We start from the raw sequence: 12,216 nt of genomic DNA on the forward strand, positions 1-12,216 counted from the left end.
CGTATAATACAATGTAAGATTTCCGGTGTTATAATCATAGTGTGTGAATAGACTGATCAGTGAAGACAATAAAAAGACTGCAAATAGCAAAACATCTTGTTAGTGCGATACTGGACTTCCCGTCGGTCTTGTTCATCCTCACTTATTTTGGCCCTCTGTTGTATTTCAGGAGGAGCGTGACTGAGGCCACTAATGACTCTCAATCACGACAGGCTCAAACACACCCGCTGACACCCTGCCAGAGAATGAAACAGGCATGTTAATTGTTTGTGATGTTCGCCATTCAGGATAATTGAAATTTAAATAGATCATAAGTATTAACTGGAGGAGGCCACTCCTGGTCTGACTCACCTGTTGCCCAGCTGGATGCCGCTAAGAGCAGTGGTACCATCCCGACTGACAAACAGTTGCAAATTGCTATCTGTAAGAGAGGAGAAAATGGGACCTTTCAATGCCATGCGATACCAGCACTGCTACCGTATGAATGCAGTGAGTTGTCAGTTAAGATGCCACACAGGACAATAGGATCATCTGTCGAGTAAGTCGAGCATTATTAGACAGGACACAACGTGTTTACTTTGGAAAACTGATACTTAAACATGTGTGACCTTTCACAACTTACGCACCCTCATTGTTGCTGACATCAGCAAAGTCCTGACTCTGGACGATCTTCTCCACGATGTCATCAGCATCGATGCGCGTGTCATCCACCCAGGTGGGGTGGTTCTCCACAGAGTCCTTCTTTCTCCTAGAACATGAGCAGAAACTGTACTATATAAATTATCATCATCATTATAAATACTAAACATGATCATTATTTTATAATAAAATTCATTCTTATTATTAGTTATTCATTAATACTCATCACCATCCTGCTACTGGAGAACTATAAATATTACAAAAGTTGGAATATTGAACACCAAAAGATGGTTCTTTAAAAAAAAAAAAATAAATAAAAGAAGGAATGGATAAAACGACATTAACAAACAAGAAGTGGAAAAAGAAGAACAAGAATAACAAAGTAGCTTTAAATAAGAAGAACAAGATAAATATAAGATAAAAACAAAAAAGGAGAAGATGATCAACAAAAGGAAGAAGAAATTGCAGAAGAAAACCCGTTCCCAAGGCTCCACATAAATAAGCGGGGCCCCCCCACCACTTGGAAAAAAGTAATGAACTTTACACAAAAGTAAAACATGTAACCATTTACCTCTTCGAGGATCACTAAAGCATGCAGAAGTGTTTCTGCACTCGAGTCCCAGGTTTTCCTTACCTACATGGTCGGTTAGGGAGTAAGGTAGGCCTCGGTGGGCGAGGAGGCTTCTCAGGTTTCACCGGCTCTTTATCCGGTTCTGCTGGGCCTTCAGTAGCCGTGGTGGTCCCCGCCGAGGCATTGCTGCTGCTGGTGGACGCGTTCCTCCGGTGCTGGCTCAGGTCTGTCAGGCTGGACGAGCCCGAGTGCTCTGTGCTGTAGCCTGCAGGAAGGACAGACATCACTACATTAGGCATGGTACCTTCAATTCACATATTCAAAGACTATATACAGTCATGTGAAAAAATGAGTACACCCCATGGAAATTGTTGCCTTTTTTTGACATATTTGGACAAACATTTGATCATCTTTGAAACAGTGCCTATTAATGAAGTTGATATACGTGAACAAAACCACAAGCAAAATTACCTTTTTCAATCATTTATTCAACAGAAATATCAATTGATGTGATTCTTCTGTGGACAAAGTAAGTACACCCTTGGCCTCAGAAGCTAGTATTGCCCCCTTTAGCAGAAATAACTTCTTGTGGGTGTTTTGCATAATTGTTCACCAGGCTTGCTGGAATTTTTGACCACTCTTCCATGCAGTATTATTTCTGTTGCGAGATGTTTGATGGTTTTCTTGCATGTACTGCCGTTTCAAATCCCTCAACAACATTTCAATGGGATTCAAACCTGGGCTTTGACGGGGTCGTTCCATAACCCTCAATTTCTTCTTTTTGAGGATTTGCTAGTGTACTTAGGATCATTATCCTGTTGAAAGATCCACTTTCAGTTCAACTTCAACTTTCAGACAGATGATCTCACATTATCTTCAAGCACTGTTTGATATGATGCATAATTCATAGTTGAATCAATGAATGCAAGCTGTCCGGTCCCTGAGGCAGTGAAGCAACCACAACCCATAACATTTCCACCACCGTGCTTCACAGTAGGTATGAGGTGCTTCTCCTGAAAAGATGTCTTTGGTCAGCAGCAAACATGTCTGCTGTTACTGTGGCCAAACAACTCTGTCTTTGATTTGTCTGTCCAGAGCACATTATTCCAAAAGGCCTGGTCTTTGCCTACATGCTCTTTGGCTGTTTGTAGTCTTGCAAAGGTTTTTTCCTTACATGCAGGTCAAATGTGTGAAATCTCTCTCTGATTGTAGAAGCATGCACTCTGACACCAACAGTTGCAAGCAAGACTTTCTAGCAGATCCTGTGATGAAATTTTGGGGTTCTTGGAGAGTTTTTGCATCAGACGGTCTCCCCTTGTGATGAATTTGCTGGTACGGCCAGATCTGGACAAATTAGCAGTCGTTTGAAATCTGCACCATTAGTGGAATGATGTATTTCAAATAATTGGAGATCCTTTTAAATCTCTTGCTGGACTCAGGCATCCACAACCTTTTTTCTGAAGGCCTTACAGAACTCTTTATATCTTGGCATGATGATAACACACACCTCAGTAACAAAGGGAAAACCAGACACTAGATATGAGAGGGGTATAAATAAGACAGGTTCCACCTGCACTCCCTAAGAAGGTTCTAATCACTGGCAATCTTGAATGCCTGATTTTATGGGTTTCAACGTGTGATCAATGAAGGGGTGTACTTACTTTTTCCATGTGATTGGTTTTTGTTCATTAAAATTGTGAAAATGACTACAAAATGTAAATTTTATGTGTCATTTGATAGTGTGTATCAATTTTATTAATAGGCAACAAATGTTTGTCCAAATAGGTCACAAAAAAAAAAAAAAAAAAAAATTAAAAATTTCCATGGGGTGTACCTAGTTTTTTTTTTTTTTTTTTTTTCCACATGGCTGTATATTCGATCGGTGTACAAACCTGTGTAAGAGTCTCACCTGAAACTTTGCTCTGTTGGCTGGCATAGCTGGAATTCCTTGAGTGGCCGGTGTGAAACACCTCTTCCGGGCTTGATAGGTTCTCATCTAACACTTCTGGCAGACCTACACACACACAGACACACACACACACACACACAGTGAGTGTGTGGATTCTGTTCAGAATGTATGTGTGTGTGTGTGTGTGTGTGTGTGTGTGTGTGTGTGTGTGTGTGTGTGTGTGTGTGTGTGTGTGTGTGTGTGTGTGTGTGTGTGTGTGTGTGTGTGAGAGAGAGAGAGAGAGAGAGAGAGAGAGAGAGAGAGAGAGAGAGAGAGAGAGAGAGAGAGAGAGAGAGAGAAAATAGGAGACCAGGGCTCACCTGAAACCTGCATAGAGGTTCTGGGTTTGAGCATGCGGCTGGTGCTGATTCTCGGGCTGATGCCCATGGGTGGAGTTGCGTTGTTGCCAGTGCCCTCTCCCTTACAGTCCAGCTGTAGAGACGGGTCCTGACCAGCGAGGCCTGTGGTTTTAGCCGTACTTGGGGGCCTGGACAGAAATAAACACATTTGTGTACTGTGTACTTACATATTACACAAAATTATCATCACCACCATTTAACATCCTTTTCCAATAAGAGCACACCCCAGAGTGTTTTATTCCGCTTATAACAGAGCATTTGCCAAATGATTAATTTTTTTAAAATATAGTAACCAATGACAACTGCATATCGTATTAACCAGTTATAGTTAGTTACGTTTAAAGTTGCTGAACGTTTATAAAACATTAGTTCCTGTATCACTTGTTCTAGCAATAAGACAAAAATTGCATCCGGTCACGTTACCAAGAAACTGCAAAAGTCCTCTAAAGTTTTTCGATGCTAAATAGCACATTTTTAATCTGTATATTATTAGAGGTTATGTAAAGTGTCCACCATACAAGTCCCAGTGAATCAACAAATTCTGACCAATCAGAAGTGAGAATTTAACAGCATGGTGGTATAAATATATATATATAGCTTATGAATTATTAAGCTATACTTTTAAATCTGATGATTGTGTTGAATGTGGTGTGTTTATGACCAAAAATGAGACAAAATCAATAATACATGTGCAAGTGTGGAAGAATAAATGTGATTCTGATTGGCACGTGTGTTATGATAGAGATTTATCTCAAGGCTAATGCTTTTCAAATTGCACACGCCAAAATTCATCATTTTAACCATACAATGTTATCCATCCAGCTATTGCAACATGTCTTCATTTACATTTACTGTATAATGTGCTCAAAAGATGAATGTTTGTCATCTTTGTGTTTGTATTGGGATTTGAAAAGTAACATTCAAGTAATGACTACTGTGATGACTTTCCTGAAAGTTATAAGAAAAATAATCCCAAAAAGAGTTTTACCAGTAATTAATGATTTGTAACGGTGGTTAAATAACAACCAACATTGTAATTTCGGTGCTCTTTATTATGTTGAGAAGGACTTTATAATTATAACCTGAGCCAAGACCGCTGGTCAGCAGGTGGCAGTATAGAAGTAAACATGGTGGGAAATTATGGGGAAAAAGTCATCATACTAGGATGTACAAATCATACAATCAGCTGAACAATGACCTGGTTAGATGTTTATTCCAAAGCTTTATATATAAATAGACATGTTTTCTGGTAAGGTCTATTAAAAACCTTCCTAACTCCAGTCCAGGAAAAAGATGACTCACGTTTTAAAGCAAGGATCCCCGGAGAGTAGAGTCATCCCAATAGTAACCTTAAAGAAAACAACAAATAAAATCAATACGATTAATCATAACCTACCACTACAGCAGCTTATTTAAAACAGTAAAACTACTGCACATGTAGTGTATCCAATCATCAGTGTATCTTGGTATCAGTTCCATAGCTGAATTTAGAAAATACAGAAACTTAATTAGCTTAAAACACCAGTTCCTTTTCCACAAGTACAAAACGTTCATTTCAGACAATACACCAGACGGTGAGTCAGGCTAAATAAAGGCATACGAATTCAAATTTAGCTGTGAGTGGGTTGATCGAGTCGCACATTTCCTCCACACCGTCCCCGTGAGGATGCAAATGAGTGCTGGGATTGTGGAGAAAAATGGTAGTCATGGAGATTTCTGCACATAGCTCGGAGTTAAAATAGACACGGACGTAAAAATGGCCTTTACTTAAACGCATGCCGCTGGCATCACAGCTGAACGAGTTTGGATTTCTTCATCTGGTTAACTCACGCACCTTCAGAATGGAGTTGTCCTGCCGAGTGTTCTTGGTGTCGTAGCCCTCCAGGATACAGCAGCGCACGGTGGAGCCCGAACCCGCAAACTCCGCCATGTTGAGGTCAGCAAAGCCCAGCTGTGTGCGAGAGAGAAAGCGAAATGCATTAGAGAAGTGGAGTAAATGGATGCATCATATAATCGATCTAGAATTATTTAAGTCAAAGTTTTCCTAGGAGAATATATCAGCCAAGATAAACAATACACAACTTCTCACGAATTTTCCCATGAAGGCACTATGCTCTCGAGTAACCACTGATGGCTTTGATGGTTTAATCTTCATTTCAAACATCTCATCGTCATACAGCTGCGCTGCACCTCTGCAGTCCTACTGTGGACTATGGAAAGTGTGTTTCAAATCTGTCATCTTGGTTTCAGTTAAATAAACCGCAGAGACGCAAAGAGAGGGTCTTTCTTTTCATTATTCTCTCCTCTCAATTCCACACCAAAGCTTTACAGGATCTACGGGTTGGTTCAAAACCAAAGGTTTATGGGAGCTATGGTTTGGAGCCATCACTGAACGAGCCCCATAGGAAACTTCTGTAACTGGCAGGCAATAAATACTTGTTCTTTCTTTTAGTGAGTAAGCTTGCCCATGGTAGTGGTTGAACAAAAATTAGCTGACACTAAATATTTAGGCTTCTCCACTGTCAATGTTTAAAGTTGACACAGCTACAGTATCTATGAGCAGTAGATTTGCTAGCAAAGTTGTTAGCTAGCCAAGTTAACTAACTACATTTTCTAGCAGTATGGTGGCAACATCACTGCTGCAAGTTATAACTGCTTTATATAATAAGTTATATTCTTTAATGGCCTGAAACTAGTCTGGGTTGTCAATGCAGCTTCTTGGATAACTACAGCCCGCTCTGAAACTATTGGAACGGCAAGGCCACTTCATTTTTTTTGTGCTATACACCAAAGACACTTGGGTTTGAGATCAAAAGATGGATATGAGATGAGAGTTTAGGATTTCAGCTTTTATTTAATGATATTTACATCTGGATGTGTTAACAACATAAAATATAGAACCTTGTATCAACCCATCAAATTTTTAGGCAAGCAAAAGTATAGCAAATTATAGGAAGCAAAAGCATAGTACTGAAGTAAATTCAATTAAATAACACTTAATATATGGCTGCATCAAGCCTACAACCCATTGACATCACCAAACTGTTAGTTTCTTCTTTTGTGATGCTTTTCCAGGCTTTTACCTCAGCCTCTTCAGTTGTTGTTTGTTTTAGGAGGTTTCTCCATTCAGTCTCCTCTTCAGAAGGTGAAATGCTGCTCAATTGGGTTGAGGTCTGGTGATTGACTTGCCCAGTCTAAAACCTTCCACTTTTTTCCCCCTGATAAAGTCCTTTGTTGAGTTGGCAGAATGTTTTAGATCATTGACATGCTGCAAGATAAAATTCCTCCCAATTCATTTGCATGGATTTCTCTGTAAGTTGTTACATGCTGTTTAACACATCTACATATAAATACAAAGAAATAAAAGCTGGAATTCTAACTCTCCTCATATTCATCTTTTGATCTCAAACCCCAATGTCTTCAGTCTATAGCAAAAACAACCCAGAGGGGACTGTACGTAAGGAATAAAACAGGACAGGACTACCTTAAGTAGAGTTGCTATAACCACTCCAGAGTTTATTATTTTCCTAAAACAGCACATCCTGAAGTGTTTTATTCATCTTATGACCACAGCAATTTGACAATGAGTCTTTATTAATCACATACATTACAGAACAGTAAAATTATTTTCTTCGCATACCCCAGCCTGTCCGGAGGCTGGGGTCAGAGCACAGGGTCAGCCATGATACAGCGCCCCTGGAGCAGAGAAGGTTAAGGGCCTTGCTCAAGGGCCCTGCTCAAGGGCCCAACAGTGGCAGCTTGGCAGTGCTGGGGATGGAACCCTGACCTTGCGTTCAGTAAATCAGAGCCTTAACCGCCAAGCCACCACTGCCCAAACACTGCCCCAATTTACCAACAACTGCAATTTTTCATTAATTCAAGAAAGCATGTCAGACATTTTGTATATTTACAGTTATGTTTAATGACATGGTACGGTCACAAAGCAAGTTAGTTCCTGTTCATACTTATGTTACAGCAGCTGTTTCCTCAACAGTCTCTGTTTTTCCTCTCTCTAAGTTAATAAGAAAGAAAAAAAAAAAAAAGAGTTACGAAGAAACAGGAAAGCTCTCTTTCCTGAAGACTTTCCCATGTCGGAAAACTTAAAGGAATAGTTTTACTTCCGGCTGTTACGAGGCGCTCGTTGCAAAAATTCTATTTAAAGGCCGTACTTTAAGTAATCTTAATCTCCTTACTTTACCCTTTTTTTATTGGTTAATGTTGAGCATCAACCATACAAGTATAACTGTTAAAATAAAAACTATAGACATTTATATAAACCTTGCAGCCAGAACTTGTCAGAGCCTTACTGAGTTAGAAAATTAACCTACACTTGCTGACCAATCAGAATCGAGCATTCAAAAGCACTACAGTGCAATTGTTTGTAAATAAGGGTCTCGCAGTTATAGATGTACTTTAAATGTAATTTAGATTCATTTGTAGTGTAACTTGTGGTGTATTTTAGTGAACTGTGTTTTTAACCCTTTCTTTCAGTACACTGACCTCCATTCAGACTGTGGAATGGAAATCAACCAAGATATTTTCAAGTATAAACAAAAGAATTGATTTTTGCACTGCAAGTCTGTTATATGATTAGTCAGGACACTGTTGGGTTTGTGTGTTTAGAGTATCATGACTGTGTTTAGCTGCTGGTGTGCATGGTGATGGGAAAGTGGAGGAGTGTGAGCCCCCTGCTTGGCCAATAAAAACAACAACAATAATTTAAAAAAAAAAAAAATACATTTAACATAACATTTAAACCTAGTAGGTTAGTTTAAAAAAAAAAAAAAAAAAAAAAAAAAAATAGAAAGAAAAAGAACTACTTATGAAAAGCTGCAAATTCTTAAAGCAATGAGTGTCTACTTTCACTAATCACTACTGTTTAGTGTGACATCCCAAATAAATTCTATGCTGAACATGGACACTCAAACAGATGGAAATTTCATTTTCTGGCCTCTGGTAAAAAAAAGAGTTAAAATAGGTTTCCTACTTGAGGAAGTAGGAGAATAAACTTTAATATTAAGTCTGTTGCATACAAATTTTCCATAACTTGCAATGAACAGTTCATACTGATATGACCATCAGTTAAATATGAAGTCTGACAGGCTATATCAGATGAGCTTAATGATCAAATGAGAAAAAAATAAATCTACAAAGGACTACAAAAATGTGGCTAAAGCTTGTCTTTGGAACTACAGCTCACCTTTCATTAAATTATTGTACTTTTTTACTCATTATAAATTGTACATTTTAAGGCGACGATTTTTTATTTATTCATTTTTGAATAAATAATTAAATAAAGAAGAAAAAAAAACAAAAAAAAAAACAAACATACATACATTTTGGTGTGCAGTGTCATTTTGTTGTATGAGATTTTATTACTCTGGCTTTGTAATTTCTTGCTGTGTTACAGAAACCCAGGTCTGTTCTACATAAGTATTCTCGTCATTTACTGTACGGGTACATACAGGAAGGAGAAGAGGAAGCCAGTGAGGTTATGCAACTAACGACATTTGAAACTGGCAAGGTCATCCATCTATGATGAGGCCTCTCTATCTCTCTCTGTTTCTGCCAACACACTCAAGTACACAATGTTCTCCAACTGCATTATTTTTTCATCTCAGTTACACACACAAACACACACACACACACACACACACACAGTCTTCACCAGCAGTCCCTACTTTCCCATCTGCATCCTGCTTGTTTCCAGCCATGACAACTCAATAGTACAACGCTATATCTGGAAGTTATAAGTATCAAACTGGTGGCCTTTAAAAATGATCAAGTTTCAAACGGCTAACCTTCGGAATTTTAAAGTACTTTTAGACAACTCTGTGCTTTTGGGATATTGAGCAATAATGCCATTAATCCTCATGAAAATAAAACAGATACTTCTCTACATATAGATTAATTTTATTTTTTAAAAATAATTGTAAGCAAATTTTTCAGTATACCGGCAACAACTAATCGATAAAATTGATAATAATCGATTATGGAAATCGTCGTCAACGAATCTCATTATCGATTAGTTGGTCTGAGCGCTGTACATTTACTCATTATGTTACTTCTGTTCCAAAAACACGCTTTGGAGCATAGATAGTAACTTTGTATCCCAAATGACGCACTATACACTTTCACTATGCACTACCATCTGGGGGTCCGCGGACCCCTAGCGGTCAGTGGTGTAATTGCAGGGGGTCCGTAAGAAAGATTTTAAAATGTTTAAATAATATTATATATACACATTTTTTTTTGTTAAATTTATCAAAACATATTCAAATTAGATGTTTTAAAATTGATCAATTTGGTTATTTGCAAATATCACACTAGCTGAGCTGACAATCGTTCATTGATAGATTTATTTTAAATTTATTTACAAATGAAATGATAATTTGCTAAAACCTATGAGTGGTAGACAAGTTCAAGTGTCGCATTGATGGATAAAATAAACAAAGGATAATTCAGAGTGTCAAATTAAATGTCACACCAACAATAAAATGTAAAAAAAAAACATCTTGAAATGTTTTGATTCAATTTTAATGTTAATATTATTGATGTTGAATATTAATAAAATAAAGTAACATATATAGAGAAATGACTGTTTAATATATAGCATATAATTGTTATGGAGTGAGGGGGTCCTTGTGGATTGTTCGAAATATGCTAGGGGTCCAGAGCTCACAAAAGGTTGAAAACCATCGGTCTAGTGTATGAATTTTAGAAAAGTAATATCGTCTCAAATGGAACACATTAGTTTTTTCCTAACCTGAAAGTTTGCCCCCCCCCCCCCGATTAATCAAGAAAATTGTTTTTATAAATCGGCCAACTAATCGATGAAAATAATCGTTAGTTGCAGCCCCAATTTACAGTTCCAACTTTTTTTTTTTTTACAACTCCAAGGTCTGCATGTAGATTACATACAGGTACAAAAACAAACAGCAACACAAATGCAATTATTCGTTTCAACTGTTTATACATTTTTGTAGAACCGTCTTGACAGACAAAAGCTCTAAAAGGAATCGCAAGGCTATTTTTTGGGAACAGCATTTCCAATCCATTCCCGTTTCTCTTTAAAAAACCTTTTAGCTAAGATGCCTCTTTATTCTGCAGAACATAAACTCTGATTGAATGAATATACCAAAACTGCTGCACTATATCAATAAAAAAAAAATTAAAAAAATAGATAACGTAAACTGAAGTCCACTCTCCTCTTTTAACACACAGCCTAAGAGAGTCCAGAACTAAGCTGGATTGTTGACTGTAGCTGGGAAAAGGCAAGGTGTAGTTCCTGAACCTCTTGTAGTACTTACTGATAAGACGCTTTGACAGAAAGCAGCTTTGAGACTGCAGAAGAGACTTATACACTTAAGGACACAGACAGAAGGTCAGACAGGTGGCGTAGCCCACCAAGTGCGTGTCCAAGTACAGACTGGTCATGGTGCCATGATTTTTTTGTCGAGTTTGAAACATCAAAACAATTGATTCTTCACTCAATAATGACTTTACATTTTTAAGAAATTCTGGTAAAGTGTCTTTTTCAGGCTTTGCAACTCTCAGATTTCACTGAGAATGCCCACTAGTCATGAATATTCATAGGAAGGGGAATGTTCTTTAGATAAGGAATAAAACATTGCTACAGGAAAAAAAAAAAATATCGATAATGACTTAGTGGTGTTTGTAATATTGTCAAGACATTCCAAGTTCAAATCCCGATGGTGTCACTCCTGTCAACTCTCTCCAGCCTGGGCATCACCGGAACGGTTCTGCGCTGGGTGGAATCCTATCTCTCTGACAGATCCTTCAAGGTATCATGGAGGGGAGGTATTTCTGAAACTCAGCAACTCACAACTGGCATTCCTCTGCTTGCCTGTCGGCCATCTCGGTCTGGATGAGGGAACACCACCTTAAGCTCAACCTGGAAAAATCTGAGCTTCTCGTCATCCCAGCCTGTCCCTCAACCATAACCTCAGTGTACAGCTCGGCTCCACCACACTCAAGCAAACCAGGATGGCCAGGAACCTTGAGGTGATTCTCGAGGACAGCTTGACCTTCACAGACCACATCTCAACAACTGCACAGTCCTGTAGGTTCATCCTGTACATCATCAAGAAAATCAGACCCTACCTCACCGAACAAGCTACAGATACTAGTCCAGACTCTCATCTCAAAACTGGACTACTGCAACTCACTACTCTCGGGTCTCCCGGCCAGCTCCATCAAACCCCTTCAAAATGATTCAGAATGAAGCAGCATGCGTCGTCTTCAATCAGCCCAAGAGAACCCATGTCACACCCCTCTTCATCTCCCTCCACTGGCTTCCTGTAGCCGATCGCATCAAATTCAAGGCCTTGATGCTCACCTACAAGACCTTGTCTAGAACAGCACCATCCTACCTCAACTCTCTCCTGAAGGCTTACGTTCCCTCACGCAATCTGCGATAAATCAAAGACCGACGCTTAGTAATACCTACTCAGCGTGGCTCAAGGTCCCTTTCAAGAACATTCAAACTAACTGATCCTCAGTGGTGGAATGAACTTCCAACCTCAATCCAGACTGCAGAATCTCTCATCATCTTCAAAAAACAGCTAAAGACCCACCTCTCCCGTGAGCACCTAACCAAACCATTAAAAATAAATAAATAAATAAAAAAAATTTACTCTGGCACTTGTACCTCTACTCTACGCACTTTGCTTCTTCTG

General features: G+C 38.7%; 1 protein-coding gene across 2 annotated transcripts in view; it reads right to left on the reverse strand.

Annotated features, from left to right (window-relative positions):
• Nucleotides 1–12,216, reverse strand: part of eeig1b (estrogen-induced osteoclastogenesis regulator 1b) — a 60,437-nt gene that overhangs the window by 4,906 nt on the left and 43,315 nt on the right. Inside the window, exons 6-13 of one of the 2 annotated variants that reach the window (XM_017460408.3) lie at nucleotides 5,352–5,468; nucleotides 4,820–4,866; nucleotides 3,479–3,645; nucleotides 3,120–3,224; nucleotides 1,274–1,496; nucleotides 627–748; nucleotides 352–421; nucleotides 1–235 (exon numbers count right to left, since the gene is read on the reverse strand). The exon at nucleotides 1–235 is cut by the window's left edge and continues 4,906 nt beyond it. In XM_017460408.3, coding sequence (XP_017315897.1) covers nucleotides 190–235; nucleotides 352–421; nucleotides 627–748; nucleotides 1,274–1,496; nucleotides 3,120–3,224; nucleotides 3,479–3,645; nucleotides 4,820–4,866; nucleotides 5,352–5,468 — 897 coding nt within the window. In that variant the 3' untranslated portion in view covers nucleotides 1–189. The remainder of the gene's footprint in view (nucleotides 236–351; nucleotides 422–626; nucleotides 749–1,273; nucleotides 1,497–3,119; nucleotides 3,225–3,478; nucleotides 3,646–4,819; nucleotides 4,867–5,351; nucleotides 5,469–12,216) is intronic. The other variant, XM_017460409.3, reaches the window with a different exon arrangement.

Source organism: Ictalurus punctatus, chromosome 28 (assembly GCF_001660625.3).
Source record: "Ictalurus punctatus breed USDA103 chromosome 28, Coco_2.0, whole genome shotgun sequence".
Classification (NCBI taxonomy): Eukaryota; Metazoa; Chordata; class Actinopteri; order Siluriformes; family Ictaluridae; genus Ictalurus; species Ictalurus punctatus.